We start from the raw sequence: 20,152 nt of genomic DNA on the forward strand, positions 1-20,152 counted from the left end.
CATTGCATGTCTGCTCTTTGAGAGACCTGCAGCGTGTATTCCATTGTTCTAGCCATACAGTTGCACTTGGATATTTTATTAAAACTATTTTCTTTAGATTTGTGGTCCACCCCAAGTATTCATTTAAAGATGTATATTAAAAAGGATCCTTTCACTATTGCTGATTTTTTTCTTCCACATAATAAAGAATCAGACCCACATTTCTTCTCCTTTTTGCATTACTGGGGTTATTCCAAGAAGAACACACTGCTCTGGGAGCCCAGAGCACACTGGTGAAGTCAAGAGAGCTATACTGTACATTTTAAATAGAAATTCAGAACAACTTCTTTTATCATGGTTCTAGATTATTGGGAAGGAATGGAGGTCTCTTTGTAATGCAGTTATCGAGTCTTGTTACTGGTTTTGTTAAAAACCTTCTTATCTTTATTTCCCTGAGCCAATAGATCAAGGCCACTCAAGTTTGTAATTTATGGGAGCAATTAAACAGTAGGCAATTTTCTTGTACTATTTTCACAGATAATTTAATTTTTATTTGCTTCTTCTGAGTGTAAAAATTTAGTAACATGTGATAAGTGTTCTAAATGCTTTGTTAAAGGTTATAACAGTTTTCCTAATTATATTTTGCTGGAATGCTTTGCCTCCATTGTAGAGTGACTGTGAATTTGAAGGGAGATCTTTTGTACGCTTTTCTTCTGTGTCACATGGAAGCAATATTAAGTCAATAGAGTTTGAGGAAAGAGACCGATCTTTGAACCTGTTGATAGTGAGTTTTCTGAGAGCTTTGTCATTTTGCATTTATACTTTTTTTCCCTTTATGCCTGCTGCACCAAACTTGGCTATTCTTTTTGGTACACATCATAGAAAAATACAACTAAAACAGAAATTCCTACTGTTTTCTTTCTGAAGCTCTTGCTGGCTCATACAGCAGTGCTGCAAAATTTCAGCATTCAGAATAGAATCGAGGAAATACTGTAAAGAGATGGAATTTGACAAGGACCACTGTATTAGGATGAATGATGGGAACAAAATTCCTGCAGTGGGATTTGGTACCTATTCCCCTGATGCAGTAAGTAAATCTTTCATGGATTTCTTTGTCCTGAACCTGTTGATTAACATTGCTGGGCATGGCTATAACCATTACCTGTAGCACTCCAAAAAGGGCTGCAAGATGAGATCCCTGTATATCTAATTTATAAAACTATTGACAATGTCTGAAAAGTGCTTTGGAGGTTTGAATGAAAGATGATGCCTGTATATAAGTGTAAGAATATCATTCTGTAAGAAATTATTTTTGTTTTTTATTATTTGAGTGAATCTCATGCTGATTCATGACTCCTTGACCTAGCTTTGCCAAAACACCTGATCAATAGCAACCCCAACCACTCACACCTTGAACCCCGACATGCATCTATCAATCCACCAATGTCCTGACCTCCAGCACCCAGTTATGCTAGTCCAGAGTCACTATGTAACTACCTGCGCACCTTTGCCCTGACCTACAGCACTCCCTTTTCCAGTTTTCAGCCCATATGACTCTGCCAATGCATTTTGGTCCCAACTTGAGCTAAATGGAAACCAATTTCCTTTAAAGAGAAGTTAGTTATTTTTAGCTCTTGTAGTACTGCTCACTGAATTACACTGAGGGAAGGAAAATGAGTACATTTCCTTTTTCTCCCTTTTCAGCAGTCCTGCTACTTGCTGATCCCAGTGTGGAGGGGATTGGTCTAGTGGTCAGAGCAGGGGACTTGGAGTCAGAAGATCTGATTTTGCCTCTGAGTCACTTATGTAACCTTCGGGCATCTTACTTGACTCTTTGTGTTTTAGTTTCCCCATTCTCTAAAATGATGATAAATACTTGAATGAATCTTTCTGGGTTAGTTCATAAGGATAAAATTTTCAAAAGCACCTAAGTGACTTAGAAGCCTACATCTCATTGAAAGGCACTTGGAAATGGCACTGCTTTTGAAGATTTTATCCTAAGAGTTTGTAAAATTGCATTGGGCCTCTCGGATGGAAAGTGCTAAAAAGTTATTAAATTCTGTAGTCTTTACGCATTTTTCACTCCTTATTCTTATCCATGACTCAGGGAGAATTAAGCCTGACTAAATACTGTGTTTAAAAAAAAAATGTAAGGGTCCCTCTGAAGAGGACAGCTGCGTGTGGCTCTTTTTCCTTCTACCTGGTACGTATAAGCCTTGTGGCACCATGACATGTCCTAGGAATAAAGGTGAAGCATAGACATTTTCTGTAGAGCTCAGTGACTCAGCTCTTTCCAGTGAGTCCTACTAATCAGCAGAACTGATACAATCTTTCTTCTCCTTCTCCTCCTCCCCCTCCCAGAAAGGACCACCTCCTAAAATATGACTTTCCTACACACTACAATCTGCGTCAACTGCAGCTGTTCACTCAGGCCTGTTTCTAAGTTATACTAAGGCACTTTAGGACCTCCACTCTAAAGTGGGTGTAATTTAAGGCCCATCACACTGCCAGCAGAGGTGATGCATGGGATTTGAAAACCGCATCCTGCCAGGAGCTGGTGGATTGGAAGCTGGTGGGAGCCGCCTGACCAGCTCGAGCCCTTGAGACTCTGCACTGTGGAAGCCGGCAGCCCTCCCTGCCCGTCTCCCTGAGCCAGGCCACCTATGTACAGCCAGGGGCTCCCCAGGCAGGGAGGGCAGCACAGATCCGAGCTGCATCCCTGATGCGCTCTTGCCTCTCTCCCAAAGGAGCCTGATGATGCAGCACGGAGCCCGGCTGCCATGAGGTACTCCCCAGGATGCTCGCTCACTGCTGCCCTGGTGCTCCTGGCTCTGCTGCTGCTCCTCAGCCCAGAGGCGACACATGGGTCAGTCAGATGCAACCCATCCCCCCAAAAAAAACTTTAAATGTTGTGCCCACCCACCATCAAGAGTTATGCATCATCTCTGACCGCCAGAGTGATGTAAAGGGCGTGACATTGCACTCCATGTGTTTTATGGAAATATTCTTATGAGTGTGAATATAATGTAACTGGAATATGCTTTATGCAAAAAAGCTCTTGTAAGGTATCATAACAAAGTTTATAACATACTGAATATATTCCTCCTATTTGTATGCATGTATCATTCTTGTATCTGAAGCTAGAAATATGACGTATAACTCTAAGGTCCTATTGTAATTATGCAAAGTGTGGGGCATTAATAGTGGTTTAGAATCTTGATGGCTCCCATTGATCAGAAACTATCAGTTGTAAGTGGCCTTAGTTACTTGAAAACCTTCCTGTGGTACGAGTGGGCCAGCCCATGGCGAATGGAGACAAGGGGTCTTACAGTGGCATGTGACCATGTTACCTGATGATGAAATCCATCTTAAATGTGGTACTTTTCCATTTAGAAGGAGGGGTGGGGACCCAGAGAGACAAAAGATTCCCACCTTGTGCCAAAGCTATAAAAGGGGGTGGAGCAGGACAAAGGGGGGCCAGTCATTAGAGAACCCTTGCTTACCACCTGAGATGTCTTCTGAAACTAACAAGGACTCTACCAGGGGAAAGGATTGGGCCCAGACTAGGAAGCAGTCTAGTCTGTAAAAGAAGCTTATTGGAACATCTCTGAGGGTGAGATATTACCTCTAATCAGTTTCTTAATGGATTAGTCTTAGACTTGTGTGTTTTTGCTTTGTTTTGCTTGGTGACTTACTTTGTTCTGTCTGTTATTAGTTGAAACCACTTAAATCCTACTCTTTATACTTAATAAAATGACTTTTGTTTATTAATAAACCTGGAGTATGTGATTAATAGCTGGGGGAGCAAACAGCTGTGCATATCTCTCTATTGGTGTTATAGACGAACAATTTACACATTTAAGCTGCATAAGCTTTATACAGTGTAAAATGGATTTATTTGGGGTTTGGATCCCACTGAGAGCTGGGTGTCTGGGTGGTGGAGACAGGTAACCTGCTGAGCTGTTTTTAATTAAAGTCTGTAGCTTTGGGGGCATGGTCCAGACCCGGGGTCTGTGTTGCAGCAGGGTAGCATGTCTGGCTCAACAAGGCAGGGTTCTGGAGTCCCAGGCTGGCAGGGAAAATGGGCTCAGAGGTAATTTCAGCACATCAGGTGACAGTCCCAAGGGGATCTCTGTGACCGAACCCATCACAAAAGTGCCTTAATGTAATAAGAATGTGGCCACTTGTATTTATAAGGCCTGATTCTCCTTTCACACTAGGTTTTACACCATTGTAACTTCATTGACTTCAATGAGAGCAGATTTCGGCCCACAGGCTAGATTCTCTTTGATAATGGGAGAGAAATTGTTCAACAAATCCCTAGCTGAAGCTTGAAAAATAAAATTTAAAAAAGGCAAATGGGAAATCAGAAAACTTCTGCCTCTACCAAATTTGGGAACTGGCTTTCTTTGCCTTCTCTAGTACTCCCCAAGAAGTTCATTAGCCCCTCACTTAGGTCTTGCTTATCATATTTTTTCTTTATCACACCTGATTTCTCCACTAGGAAGCATGGCTGTCGTCAGATTTTTTTTAATCATTAATCTCAACAGAGTCAATATGGACATAGCTGTAAGAAAGCTGAGTCATTATCAAGAACCGGCAGGGGTTCATAAAATCATAGTTCTCACCAAGCAGTTCTAATAGCTGCCTTTGTTACAACTACTCATGAAAGGAATGTGGTCCTGTCAAAAAAGAGTTCAAAACCATAATCAGTTTTGGCAAAATCATGTGTTTGACTTACAAATCATGAGATTTTTTTTAAATAGGCAATAGCTCAGCCAGACTGGGGGTTCTAATCCATAGTGAATGTTGATATTAGATTCTTACAGCTCCTGGTCTCGAGGTCCTGTACTAATTGTCCTTTGAATCTTGTAAAAAGGAAAGCTGAAATTATGGGCCTGATTCTCTGTTGCCCTGCATTTTAAGGAGTCATTTACTTCTGTGCACAGTGAGAGCAAAAAAACCTGCTATATCTGAATAGTAGCTTTTTACACCTACATTCCCTTTACTTTGTTGTGGTGTAAATGATAACACAAGCTGCAGGGCAACAGAGGACCTGGCCCAGAGTCCTTGAATTTCCTTTAAGGTAAATTCAAACTTCTAAATGTGCCACTCTACTTTGAAGTGTTTCTGGTGGGCATCAAAGCTCTAAATCACTGGCATAAAATATCCCTAATCCAGAGATATTGACACCATACCTTCTTAACCGGTAGGTTCAAAAAAGTAAATGTGAGGAGGCTACAAAGGTGGCTATTGAAGTTGGCTTACGCCATATTGATGGAGCCTTTGTATATGGGACTGAGGAGGAGGTTGGGCGAGCCATTCATGAGAAGATTGCAGATGGGACAGTCAAAAGAGAGGACATATTTTACACAGGAAAGGTAGGTGGGTTTTGTTTTAACACAGATATTTTTATTCTACTGCTTCCAGTGCTAATTTTTTTTCTAATTTATGAAGAATGGTGTAACCTACTCAAGGCCAGTATTGAAAGGATTCCCCGGCGGGGGGGGGGGGGGGTGTGTATTATTCACAGACTTGGGAAATTGCTTTCTATAAAAAGTTACCGGCTCATCTCTACATGTGTGAATGTGAAGCTAAAACGGCCTCTTCATGCCCCTCAAAGTACAGATCACCAGACAGAACATTTTATTTTATTTAGCCACAATGAGCCTTTTTAAGCTTCCTGTGCACAATGGTGACTCTGCTTGATAGACCATTTCTGTTTCTTTTAAAGTGTAGATTTATTTTGAAAAGTGATTGTGTAAAAATGGCACCTTCTTATTCAACCAACCTGCTCCCTGTGTGCATTCACAGTTCTATCTGTGTCTTCAGTGGAAGAAAAATTAAGCTGTCACTCCTTTCAGCTCTACAGAGACAACATGACTAAGGGAGAGTAAGGTGGATTTTATTCCTCCTCAGGTCTCATCAACAAAATTGTTTACTAATTGCCAATCAGTTACACTTCCACAAGACAATTAAAAGGAAGAGATTATCACTGAGCAAGATTTTTAGACATTGGGGTTGCAAAGATGTCACAGAGAGCATAATTAGTTCTCTAGTGTTTTTATTGCTGGAGATGATGGACAAGAAGCGAAGAACCCAGCTTGATCCAGATTGAGTTTGTGGAACTGTCAGTTGGAAAAGCAACCTTTTACTTGTAAATGGGGCACATTTGTATTGACTGAGAGTCAATATTTAACACCAAACTCTCATTTTTACAGAGTCACTTTTCAGAGCAGAACCACACAGTACGTGAAGAATCCACAGCAAAAAAGGAGAAAGGGCTTCTTGGGGTGGGATTCTTTCCACATTAGAACTGACGTCTTGTTAGAAATGGCATTTGTATGAACTCCCATCTCCTGGTTCCCAGAGACAGACCAGAATTGTGTACAGGACTCAGTCACGTACCAAGGGACATCTTCCATTCCATTCTTCCAAGGGTCAGCTAGTTAAGTCAGACAACAGAGTGACTCCTAATAGCCAAGGAGAACAAATTTAGCCAAAAAGATTTTAACCTTGAGAGTGGCTTCACATAGGGTTCCTGTACTGATCAAATGCACTTCTGACATCCTGGCTGCATTTCAGCCGCTCACCCTGCTTCTTCAGGAGACATTCACTTCTCACCTTCATGTGCATCTTTGCACGCAACCACCTCACAACACAACCCTTCTGCTAAAAAGGCAAAGCCAATGGCATGTCATGAATAAAACAATTTAGAAAAGTGTTTTTTACAGAAAGAAGAGATGAGAAAACTTCTTCAGAAAAAACAGTTGTTTTTGAATCATTACAGCTTGGGAGTACCTTTCACCGTCCTGAACTTGTCCGAAGCTGCCTGGAACAATCACTGAAGAAACTTAAGTTTGACTATCTTGATCTCTTCATTATCCATACCCCTATGTCTCTAAAGGTAAACAATTCTTTAAAAAATATACACAGGAAAACAAATGTTTGGTAGCATATCCAGAGCAGAGCTGTTTTTTAAAAAAGACCCATAGTCCATCTAGTCGTATGTCCAGCCTACAAAAGTGGCCTATGATGGGTGCTCGAGGGGAAGGCAAAAGACAAAAGAAAAACTAATGCATGAGGCACACTCTATAATGCAAAAAATGTTTTGGGGGGGAACTCATATTGTGTCTCATTCGCAGTTGATATATAGTAATCATGTAGGTTAACAGTTTTATACTTTTCATTCTTGCTATTAAAACATCATATGCTACCTGGGTTCACACTAGGCCACTGAATATATATATATATCTTAGTGCATTGGCAAATTTACAAACTGTCTCGGAAACTCTCTAAATTCTAATATACACTTAATGATCAAAAGCTAACTAATTACTCTGGAAACTCACTAGCAATCTATAAAACTAATCTGAGGTTACTGTGATTTCTTGTGGGGTTTTTTAATCAGCTATAACCTCTTCAGTTCATTAAGTCAAGCTTCTTTCTCTTTGTCAATGAAGATGTCATTTCATGTGATACCATATCATGATTTATCTGTACTATCTCTAGGCCCTAATTGCTTTCCATATGCATGCTTTGTTTTCACGGCGTATAAACATGATTTCTTATGAAAATAGTGTTTCACCGAGCTAATTAATTTTCCAGTATTAACATTTATTGTCTTACTTACTCAAAATTATTTCTAGGCATCTAGGGTGAAATTTGCTCACGGAATACAAGGTATGCTCTATATTTCAGTTATGTATAGGCCTTTTACTCAAAAGTGGTGTGTAGATCAATTCTGTAGCTCAGTTTGATAATTTACATTGTCTGCTCTTCCTCCAAAGAAGTAGAAAATTCAGTTCAGTTCAAAGTAGTTTTAATTCAGATGATACCGGTTTTGTTCTGGTGCTGCTGGAGTCTTCCATTAGGGACTTAAAAGAAAAGGAATTAATAAGATAAGATAACTCTTAGGTGTTACTGGTCAGGAAATTCTTGGTGACTGGGCAATGATCCAGCTCTCAGTCTCTCATCTAAATGTTTTTGGCTTGTGGGAATCCAAATGGTTTAGATAAAACCATTCTATTATTTTTACCAGCTTTAGAGTTCGACACTTTGCCTCCCCCCCACTCCTCCTGGTTACAACTCCTTCCTTGGCCACAAAATAATTAAAATCCACTTGTGTAAAAAACATCATGACCAAGGGGGATTTTCCTTTTGTTTTTAAGCCTGGGCCAGATTTATCACCAATGGATGAAAACGGAAAACTCATTGTCGATATTGTAGATCTGCGTCAAACTTGGGAGGTGAGTGACATGAATAACACAGTGTTAATTAAGAGCCCATCCAGTTCCTTAGGCAAAAAGAAAAGGAGTACTTGTGGCACCTTAGAGACTAACCAATTTATTTGAGCATGAGCTTTCGTGAGCTACAGCTCACTTCATCGGATGCATACCGTGGAAACTGCAGCAGACTTTATATATACACAGAGAATATGAAACAATACCTCCTCCCACCCCACTGTCCTGCTGGTAATAGCTTATCTAAAGTGATCATCAGGTGGGCCATTTCCAGCACAAATCCAGGTTTTCTCACCCTCCACCCCCCCACACAAATTCACTCTCCTGCTGGTGCTAGCCCATCCAAAGTGACAACTCTTTACATAATCAAGTCGGGCTATTTCCTGCACAAATCCAGGTTTTCTCACATCCCCCCCACCCCCATACACACACAAACTCACTCTCCTGCTGGTAATAGCTCATCTAAACTGACCACTCTCCAAGTTTAAATCCAAGTTAAACCAGAACATCTGGGGGGGGGGGTAGGAAAAAACAAGAGGAAACAGGCTACCTTGCATAATGACTTAGCCACTCACCCTGACAGCAGGATTGTCTGGCTATGTAGACTCCCCCCTCAGGCCCTACGCTACCAGCACTCCCAGCTACCTTCGAGACACCACTGACTTCCTGAGGAAACTTCAATCCATCGGTGATCTTCCTGATAACACCATCCTGGCTACTATGGATGTAGAAGCCCTCTACACCAACATTCCACACAAAGATGGACTACAAGCCGTCAAGAACACTATCCCCGATAATGTCACGGCTAACCTGGTGGCTGAACTTTGTGACTTTGTCCTTACCCATAACTATTTCACATTTGGGGACAATGTATACCTTCAGATCAGCGGCACTGCTATGGGTACCCGCATGGCCCCACAGTATGCCAACATTTTTATGGCTGATTTAGAACAACGCTTCCTCAGCTCTCGTCCCCTAAAGCCCCTACTCTACTTGCGCTATATTGATGACATCTTCATCATCTGGACCCATGGAAAAGAAGCCCTTGAGGAATTCCACCATGATTTCAACAGTTTCCACCCCACCACCAACCTCAGCCTGGTCCAGTCCACACAAGAGATCCACTTCCTGGACACTACAGTGCTAATAAACAATGGCCACATAAACACCACCCTATACCGGAAACCTACTGACTGCTATTCCTACCTGCATGCCTCCAGCTTTCACCCTGACCACACCACACGATCCATCGTCTACAGCGAAGCTCTGCGATACAACCGCATTTGCTCCAACCCCTCAGACAGAGACAAACACCTACAAGATCTCTGTCAAGCTTTCTTACAACTACAATACCCACCTGCAGAAGTAAAGAAACAGATTGATAGAGCCAGAAGAGTTCCCAGAAGTCACCTACTACAGGACAGGCCTAACAAAGAAAATAACAGAACGCCACTAGCCGTCACCTTCAGCCCCCAACTAAAACCCCTCCAACGCATTATTAAGGATCTACAACCTATCCTAAAGGATGACCCAACACTCTCACAAGTCTTGGGAGACAGGCCAGTCCTTGCCTACAGACAGCCCCGCAACCTGAAGCAAATACTCACCAACAACCACATACCACACAACAGAACCACTAACCCAGGAACTTATCCTTGCAACAAAGCCCGTTGCCAATTGTGCCCACATATCTATTCAGGGGACACCATCACAGGGCCTAATAACATCAGCCACACTATCAGAGGCTCGTTCACCTGCACATCCACCAATGTGATATATGCCATCATGTGCCAGCAATGCCCCTCTGCCATGTACATTGGTCAAACTGGACAGTCTCTACGTAAAAGAATAAATGGACACAAATCAGATGTCAAGAATTATAACATTCATAAACCAGTCGGAGAACACTTCAATCTCTCTGGTCACGCAATCACAGACATGAAGGTCGCTATCTTAAAACAAAAAAACTTCAAATCCAGACTCCAGCGAGAAACTGCTGAATTGGAATTCATTTGCAAATTGGATACTATTAATTTAGGCTTAAATAGAGACTGGGAGTGGCTAAGTCATTATGCAAGGTAGCCTGTTTCCTCTTGTTTTTTCCTACCCCCCCCCCCAGATGTTCTGGTTTAACTTGGATTTAAACTTGGAGAGTGGTCAGTTTAGATGAGCTATTACCAGCAGGAGAGTGAGTTTGTGTGTGTATGGGGGTGGGGGGGATGTGAGAAAACCTGGATTTGTGCAGGAAATAGCCCGACTTGATTATGTAAAGAGTTGTCACTTTGGATGGGCTAGCACCAGCAGGAGAGTGAATTTGTGTGGGGGGGTGGAGGGTGAGAAAACCTGGATTTGTGCTGGAAATGGCCCACCTGATGATCACTTTAGATAAGCTATTACCAGCAGGACAGTGGGGTGGGAGGAGGTATTGTTTCATATTCTCTGTGTATATATAAAGTCTGCTGCAGTTTCCACGGTATGCATCCGATGAAGTGAGCTGTAGCTCACGAAAGCTCATGCTCAAATAAATTGGTTAGTCTCTAAGGTGCCACAAGTACTCCTTTTCTTTTTGCGAATACAGACTAACACGGCTGTTACTCTGAAACCTTTCCTTAGGCAGCCACTCTGACTGTTACCCAGAGAGTGTTCAGAGTTCTATCTGCTTTTTTAGTCGTATGACCTTTTTAGAGGGCTAGGGAGAATGTAATTGTTATGTATGTGGGAGGCTGGGATTGTTAGTACGATATGTTGTTGAACTGCCTATTGATAAAATGCAGATTCACATCAGCAAGTAACTGTATACAAACTATATACAAACGGCACCATCACACTTAACAGGTCTGCCCCTTGTGTGTATTGAGCATCATTGCTGCCACCTTTAGTGACAAAAATAAGCTTGGCTGCTTTTTGCTCCAGTTAGCCCAGCAGCACCAACCAGCGATGCTCCTTCTTGTGAATCATCAACAGGTTTTCTTACTAAAATCAAATCAGTGACACCCGCGTTAAGAAGATGATGTTGCTCAAGTGTCACTGAGGGTATAATCTGAAGATGTTGGGGCTGCAGAGGTGCAATTGAACCGTTCTTATTAGTATTGATGCCCAAGTTGGAAAGAGTCCAGCTTAACTGTCAGGCTTCAGTCAGGTCTGCATACAGTTTTCATCCGACTTTAACTATTTCGTTTAGGGGTGTGATTTTTTTTTTTAACAAAACAGTTGAATTGGTGCAACCCCTAGAGGGTTTTACCAGTACAATGGTACCTTGCACTGGGGTATTTTCTTTCCCTAAATTTATGGGAATAAACTATACCACTATAGGCTCCTTTATAGCAGCATGACTGTACCCACTGGGATAAATTATACCTTTCTGGCACACACACACACCCCGGGGCAAGAAGAGGCATCTCTCTTGTCTCAGACATCCTTTTCTGGACAATTACATTACTATAGTTCTAGTTCCAAGTGCGGAGTATGGCCCCTGCGTACACCTGATAGACAGCCTGTCCCCTTCTAGGGGTATGAAATAGTCCAAATGAAGAAAAGGGCACAGTAATTCTGCAGCCCTCAAAAAAGGCCTTGTCCCTGCAGTCTCACACAGAGTGAAGGTTTACAGTCCCTTGGCAGGAGATCTGGACTACTTGTCCCCTATGTGCCCAAGCAACCAAGGCAAAGTCCCAGGGCTCCAAAAAGAGAAGTATAGAAAAGTCAGTCCTCTACTTCCTCAGAGGCCCCAGGAGGCCAATGTGCTCAAGCAATTTCCCCAGGAGACAACCCCTGCCCTCTGGGGAGCTCTAGCTGGGATCACGCCAGAGTCCTACTCAGACTGAGCCATTATCCTCCCTTTTAAGCACTTGCCGTTCGCCAGGCTTTACAAGCCTCATAGTTGCGGTGGATTGTGTGCAGAGAAGCTCTTTAACCCTTTCTGACTGCTGTGGGAGCTTCCCCATCATACTAGAAGAGGTCTACTACATCAGCATCAGACTGATATACAGTAGTTAAAGCAGCACAATAACTGTGCATAGACCAGACCTTCAATGAGTGTTCAGGGCTGCTAGTTAAGTGAAATATATTTTCAATTGTAAACTGAGCAGATTTGAGGGGGAAATCACTGAGACACAACAAACATGAAACCTCACATGTCATTTTTACAGAATCACTTTACAGATCAGAGCCGCACCTGTTCTGAGGGCAGGGATATTGTCAAAGGCATTGTCAGGGACAGAATTGTAGTCTGGGCTTTCCAGGTGATGTTTTCCACAGAGGAGGAATGAAATATTCTGCCCTAGAGTCAGCCAAGATGAGGACTCCATGAGATCCCTAATTCTTTAGCTAATGCTCTTCGAGTAGCTCAGCATTGCAGCTTATTAGTGGGCCAGCCAGTCAACACTGAAGAGCTAGGTTCAAAGTCTGCCACGCTTACCCACATTACAAAGTCCACCACTCAGTTAAATATCATTGATGCGTCTATATCAAGAGAGGCCAGAAATGAAATACAAAGGGATATCAGGTCAGAATCGAGGTGCATTGGCAGAGCTTTGGGGGAGGTTAGCATAGCGTATGCTCACATTATCCCTGGTTCTAACTGGTGCTATTGGTTCCTCATTTTCATAAGTACTAACTTAACTCCCTCATTTAAAAAGAGAAAGCTAAAACTTCCCCTGTGATATGTGCCTTCCCTTCAGTGGACTCTAGCAAGCTTTTTCTATTAAATGTAAAAAGTAAACTGAATTTACACTATCTGTTTTCGTAGCACTGCTTGTGATCTGAGACTCCAGTCATTTCCTGGTGTATCTCAGACACCACAGTATGGGTACTATCAGTAAATACAGACATTCTAATGGTGACCACTGCACTTGTCCATCTCCTTCAGTATTTCTTGTGTTTCCCCCTTAATTTTCATTCTCCATTTTTTTGTGCTATAAAGCTCTTAAACTGGTGTTTGTAGTCCCATATTTATGTGGTACCCTTATTTCTGTATTGTTCACTAGTAGTGATTGGGTATTGTTATGTCTTTGAGTTCTTTGTGTATGAAGGACAAACTAGAGAGGAAGCTACGGGGAGAGGTGGTGGCCAGATAGTCTACTTTCTACTGGGGGAAAAGATGATTTTATTTCACAGTGGATTGGACAGAGATCTGATGCCTAAGTGAACGGTTGGAAAATAACTGTCTGTCTCTAAATCAGAGTTTCTTTCTAGAACAAATCAAACTTCCCCTACTGTGTAATGTAGTAATATTTTGGTGGAATAATTTTATATTGAGTGGGCCCAGTTGAGGTTAATTTTTCCAGTCTCTCAGAAATTATACTACCAGTAATGATAATAGAACTGGCCGTTGTTGTTTTCCCCAGGCCATGGAGGCATGTAAAGATGCAGGCTTGGTGAAGTCCATTGGAGTGTCCAACTTCAACCGCAGACAGCTAGAAATGATCCTGAACAAACCAGGGCTCAAGTACAAACCTGTTCTCAACCAGGTAAAATGCTGACCTTTGGGTGGAGACATAAAAGAACTGAGTTAGACACAGGCGGCAAGTTATATGGGCCCGTGGTGTCCATGCTCCAACAATATTCATGAAGGTGGGCCGGCTCCACCAATGTTTGCGCCTCAGGCCCCGCGCTTTGGGGGGCTCCATGGCTTGGCAATGTGGGGCGCTCTCACCTCGGGGGGCAGCTCCCCCGCCTCCCCACAAGAAGCTCCCCCCGTCCCCTGCATCCCTGCATGCTGCAGAGTCTCGGTAGAGGCAGGGTAGCTCCACTTGCTGCTTCCGTCCTCCCTCTCCCTGCAGCACTGACCGGGCTCCCAGAGCTGCCTGGCTGCGCCTCCACAGCAGAGACAGGGAGGGAGCCACAGGCAGCGGCTCTCAGCCCCGGGCAGAAAGAGAGCAGCAGGAATCTGTCACTGTCAGACAGATTTCAGAGTAGCAGCTGTGTTAGTCTGTATCTGTACAAAGAACAGGAGGACTTGTGGCACCTTAGAGATTAACAAATTGATTAGAGCATAAGCTTTCGTGAGCTACAGCCCACTTCATTGTCAGACAGAGAGACACAGACACGGTTTTGGGGACAGACAGATGGAACCGGGGGCGGGGGAAAGGAGCAGTGATGGGCACCTGGGGCTGGCATAAAATACAGAGTACAGAGGGGGCTTCCTGGGTGGGGGGGGCTATAGCAACATCCCCCACCCCCCAGAGCAGATCCGGGCCGCAGCTGGTGTTATCGCTCCCCTCCACTCCACAGACACCCACACAACCCTCTGCCCCCCCGAAAAACCCCCACTCGCCCCTGTGCCCCAGTCACCCCTCTCCAGAGAGCCCACCTTTTGTGCCTCCACAGACAGCTCCCCTGCCCACTGCCTCCCCTGCTCCTGAGCTCCCTACCATCTCCCCCTTTGCCTCCCCTCCCCACCCCAGCCCATTGGCCGGGAGGCTCCCAGCCTGTTGGCAACTGCAGCCAATGGGAGCTGCAGCTGAGGCAGGGGGCCTGCTTGCAGATGCAGACCTGCCTGGCTGTGCCTCCACAGCACCAGGAGGGGGAGCCACAGGTGAGCAAGCCCCGGTCGCCGTCATCGCAGGCCCAGCCATTCTCTGGGTATTTAACTTCACTGAGGCAAGTAATTCAATCTACTCTTCCTTTCCAGGCAGTGTGTGGCTTTTCCTGTAAGAAAACTTACAATTTCTTTGCAAAGAAGTCCAGTTATAGTTTTTTCACTTGAGAAGTATATTTTCTGGTGGTTCATAAGCTCATTTATTTTGTTAACTCAGTTTCATAGGCAATTTTAAAAGTCACTTGAATTGTACCTGTTTTTTCCCATCAGTCCAAAAATACATGGAAGAAGTGCAGATTTTTATTGCTGTGCGCCAAACCACACTGTGCAGAAATGTAAATGTCAGAGCTAGAAAAGCTCTGCAAGGGTAACAGTCCCTTCAGGAAATTGTCCTCAAATCGCTCATTCTTCTGCGCAGTCCATTCTATTGTTCCCTCCAGTAGCGATAGTGACCAGTGTCTCCACCCACAGGGGAGATGCAGAAGACTGTGTCAACCCTGCAGCGACTCCAGGGCTGGAGCACCCACAGGGAAAAATTAGTTGGTGCTCTGCACCCACCAGCAGCCAAGCTCCCCCTTCCTTACCTCCTTCTCCCCCCACGCCCCAGCGCTCTGTGTCCCTGCTCCTTCCCTCTCCCTCCCCCTCCCAGTGCTTCCCCCCCACCCCTGCCACCTAACAGCTGTTTGGCAGCACTTAAGACTTTCCAGGAGAGAGGGGGAGGAGCGGGGATGCGGCGTGCTCAGGGGAGGAGGCAGAGAGGAGGTGGGGCAGGGGCAGGAACTTGGGGGAAGGGGGTGGAATGCGGTGGGGACTTTGGGGAATGGTTGGAATGGGGACAGGGCGAGGGGGGTGCAGGGGCAGGGCTGGCGTGGGGTCGAGCACCCACTGGGAATAGAGGAAGTTGGTGCCTATGACCCCTTTGGCCTCCCTAGGATTCCCCCTACCATTACTCCCTCTGGATCTTTCCTCGCTCATGAAGTGAAGTCTGTCATTACAGGTTCTTATCTCTGTAATGTATTTAATTGTGATGTATTTATTAAGTGTAAATTAATGCACTATGGGAGTCCCCCTTCAGCCCTCTGTATAAATTGATCCCCTTCTTTCAATATGTTTTGCCCACAGGATTTTCTGCAGCCCTAGGGCAGCCAGCAATAACCGCTGTGCCTTTGCAATGGGGTGAGGGAAGGGGACCATGGGTTCCCTATTTATGTGATTTGCAAAAAGTGATATAATTACTTGGTACTAAATGTGTTTAAATGATAAAAGTGCCTTGTAAAATTCCAAAGCAAGTTCATTTTCATTTCTCATATAATAATCTCATATACAGTATACACACATTTTTCATTAATTATAGGAGTTGAATTTATTTTTGTTGTCGTTGTTGTTTGTTAGCCAGGTTACTGGTTTTTTTCCCAGTGTGGAAAATTATGTGCTATTTCACGGATTGAATGACATAATTACCACCCCCCACCCCACCCCCCAATGTCAGTCACTAAATCGGATAATATTGTCAAGTGTCTGTCTTGCAACATGGTGGTGTCTACCCCTGCCCCGCACTTCAGGGGGACATGAGTTCCAGGGCAGCCAGGGAGGTCAGCAGGGGGTCTGGCACCAGCAGCCGCAAGTGACCCAGCCCCAGCCCGCTCCGCTCCACCCCACCGGCTCCCAGTGTTGCTCAGAGATGGAGGTTTGGGGGAAGGGGTGGAATGGGGCGGGGTAGGAAGAAGCAGGGTGGAGCGGAGCGGGCTGGGGCTGGGTTGCTTGCTGCTGCTGGCGCCAGGCCCCCTACTAACCCCCCAGTCTGCCCTGGACCATGCTCCCCCTGAAGCACAGGACCCCGGGCGGTTGCCCCAGTCCATCCTATGAATGGGACAGCTCCCCTTGGGCAAAAATTATACAAACCTGGCACCCATGGAGTTAGAAGAAATTCAGAACTTGTAGTCAGTGAAGAGTTTCATTTATGGGGGGAACTAATGCCCAGCCTCTCTTTTAAATCAAAGGGGAAACTTCCTTATTGCTCCACTTCAAGTAGACACAAGCCACAACGGTTAGACCCTGACATTGAACTCCTCAGAATTTGTGGGTGTTGCGACCAGCTGACGTTAAAGACGGAGCATTAGCAACTATAGATTCAGGTTCAGGTTCTGAAAAAAAAAATAGTTCCATGTTGTTTGGAACAAGGGCTTTGTTTGTGCCCATCACTGAAATGATGAAAAACTTATGCATATCAAGAAAGAATGAAGTAGAAAATACTGTAAAGGAAACAGTCTCTGAGAGAGGCAGGAGAAAGATAAGCACAGCCACCTCCCTGTACATCCAGAGATCCTCATTCCCCTTCTATGGGAATAGACTTTCATAGCAGCAGCCTTTCTCTGCTTGGAATCTGAGGATGTTTTGTTATCAGGTTGTCCAAACTCATTCTGTCGTCATCATGAATAGGTCGGAATATGAACAAGAGGCTGCTAGGCAGCTCTCCAACACCACTTTCTACAAGCCATTACCCTCTGATCCCACTGAGGGTTACCAAAAGAAACTACACCATCTGCTCAAGAAACTCCCTGAAAAAGCACAAGAACAAATCCGCACAGACACACCCCTGGAGCCCCGACCTGGGGCATTCTATCTGCTACCCAAGATCCATAAACCTGGAAATCCTGGATGCCCCAGCATCTCAGGCATTGGCACCCTGACAGCAGGATTGTCTGGCAATGTAGACTTCCTCCACAGGCCCTACGCTACCAGCACTCCCAGCTATCTTTGAGACACCACTGACTTCCTGAGGAAACTACAATCCATCGGTGATCTTTCTGAAAACACCGTCCTGGCCACTATGGATGTAGAAGCCCTCTACACCAACATTCCACACAAAGATGGACTACAAGCCATCAGGAATAGTATCCCCGATAATGTCACGGCAAACCTGGTGGCTGAACTTTGTGACTTTGTCCTTACCCATAACTATTTCACATTTGGGGCAATGTATACCTTCAAATCAGCGGCACTGCTACAGGTACCCGCATGGCCCCACAGTATGCCAACATTTTTATGGCTGACTTAGAACAACACTTCCTCAGCTCTCGTCCCCTAATGCCCCTACTCGACTTGCGCTACATTGATGATATCTTCATTATCTGGACCCATGGCAAAGAAGCCCTTGAGGAATTGCACCATGATTTCAACTGTTTCCATCCCACCATCAACCTCAGCCGGGACCAGTTCACACGAGATCCACTTCCTGGACACTACGGTGCTAATAAGCGATGGTCACATAAACATCACCCTGTACCGGAAACCTACTGACCGCTGTTCCTACCTACATGCCTCCAGCTTTCATTCAGACCACACCACACGATCCATTGTCTACAGCCAAGCTCTACGATACAACCGCATTTGCTCCAACCCCTCAGACAGAGAGACACACCTACAAGATCTCTGTCAAGCATTCTTACAACTACAATACCCACCCGCTGATGTGAAGAAACAGATTGACAGAGCCAGAAGAGTACCCAGAAGTCACCTACTACAGGACAGGCCCAACAAAGAAAATAACAGAACGCCACTAGCCATCACTTTCAGCCCCCAACTAAAACCTCTCCAATGCATCATCAAGGATCTACAACCTCTCCTGAAGGACGACCCATCACTCTCACAGATCTTGGGAGACAGGCCAGTCCTTGCTTACAGACAGCCCCCCAACCTGAAGTGAATACTCACCAGCAACCACACACCACACAACAGAACCACTAACCCAGGAACCTATCCTTGCAACAAAGCCCGTTGCCAACTGTGTCCACATATCTATTCAGGGGACACCATCATAGGGCCTAATCACATCAGCCACACTATCAGAGGCTCGTTCACCAGCACATCTACCAATGTGATATATGCCATCATGTGCCAGCAATGCCCCTCTGCCATGAACATTGGTCAGACTGGACAGTCTCTACGTAAAAGAATAAATGGATACAAATCAGACGTCAAGAATTATAACATTCAAAAACCAGTCGGAGAACACTTCAATCTCTCTCGTCATGCGATTACAGACATGAAAGTTGCGATATTACAACAGAAAAACTTCAGAAACAGACTCCAATGAGAGACTGCTGAATTGGAATTAATTTGCAAACTGGATACAATTAACTTAGGCTTGAATAGAGACTGGGAGTGGATGGGTCATTACACAAAGTAAAACTATTTCCCCATGTTTATCCCCTCCCACCCCCACTGTTCCTCAGACGTTCTTGTCAACTGCTGGAAATGGCCCACCTTGATTATGACTACAAAAGGTCCCCCCCCCACTCTCCAGCTGGTAATAGCTCACCTTAACTGATCACTCTCGTTACAGCGTGTATGGTAACACCCATTGTTTCATGTTCTCTGTGTATATAAATCTTCCCACTGTATTTTCCACTGAATGCATCCAATGAAGTGAACTGTAGCTCACGAAAGCTTATGCTCAAATAAATTTGTTATTCTCTAAGGTGCCACAAGTACTCCTTTTCTTTATACTGAGAAATGTGGCTTTCAGGCAGTAGGCTCAGAGGGAGATGATTCAGATGGACTATGTTGTTTTCTTATTCATTTGCCTACCCTTCACATAGATATCCAGGTGTATTCAGTACATGCTGGATAAAGAGAAAGAACTGAATTATATATGATAAGCAAAATAACACAGGATATGCACAGCATACCATAGTCAGCTTTTGAAAGTAATTTTGCCTCTCAACTAATTTTTTTTCAAACTTGGCAAAGAACAAGTTCTGTATGGAGGATACTATATTGGTAGGAGGTAATTTTAAAGTTTTAAATCTAAACTGTTTTAAATTTCATTATTAAAATATACAAGGGAAAAAATGTCTTATCTGGTGAAAAACACAGTTGGACAACTCAAAAATGATTGAACTGTTGTTGTTTGAATTCCCTCCTCCAACCCAAAAATCATTTGTGAGTTGAGACCAAGCATGAGAAATTTGGACCAAGAGACCACTTTCGGGGAAGTTATCAGCCACTGAAAATAAGGGCTTAGAATGAGAGTGCCATCTTGTCCATAACTAGTCCCAGTACAAACCCCTAGAACATCCACTAGTAACACATTCAATCTCTCTCTCCAACTAATGGTCATTGCTTTAATGGCAGTGTTAGTCCAGGTGATGATTTTGATCCATATCCTAGCTATGTAACAATACACGATGGGCCAAAACTAGTATCAAAACAATTTACTGAGGTTTCAGTGGGACTAGACACATAAGTAAGGCAAGCAGGACTTGGTCCTGACTATAAATCCTTATTAAGCCTACCCTCTCACAACATGTCTTGGCTTCTGTCCTTTAATACATAAACGGATACTTGGGATTTATCAGCTAACCTGCACCCAAGGGTCACTTGCACTGCCAGG

General features: G+C 44.2%; 1 protein-coding gene across 1 annotated transcript in view; it reads left to right on the top strand.

Annotated features, from left to right (window-relative positions):
- The window catches only part of LOC125625831 (aldo-keto reductase family 1 member C3-like), a 36,612-nt gene that overhangs the window by 12,194 nt on the left and 4,266 nt on the right, over positions 1 to 20,152 (top strand). Inside the window, exons 3-7 of the mRNA XM_048828359.2 lie at positions 907 to 1,066; positions 5,193 to 5,360; positions 6,770 to 6,886; positions 8,151 to 8,228; positions 13,565 to 13,687. Coding sequence (XP_048684316.1) covers positions 907 to 1,066; positions 5,193 to 5,360; positions 6,770 to 6,886; positions 8,151 to 8,228; positions 13,565 to 13,687 — 646 coding nt within the window. The remainder of the gene's footprint in view (positions 1 to 906; positions 1,067 to 5,192; positions 5,361 to 6,769; positions 6,887 to 8,150; positions 8,229 to 13,564; positions 13,688 to 20,152) is intronic.

Source organism: Caretta caretta, chromosome 1 (genome assembly GCF_965140235.1).
Source record: "Caretta caretta isolate rCarCar2 chromosome 1, rCarCar1.hap1, whole genome shotgun sequence".
In the NCBI taxonomy this organism is placed as follows: Eukaryota; Metazoa; Chordata; order Testudines; family Cheloniidae; genus Caretta; species Caretta caretta.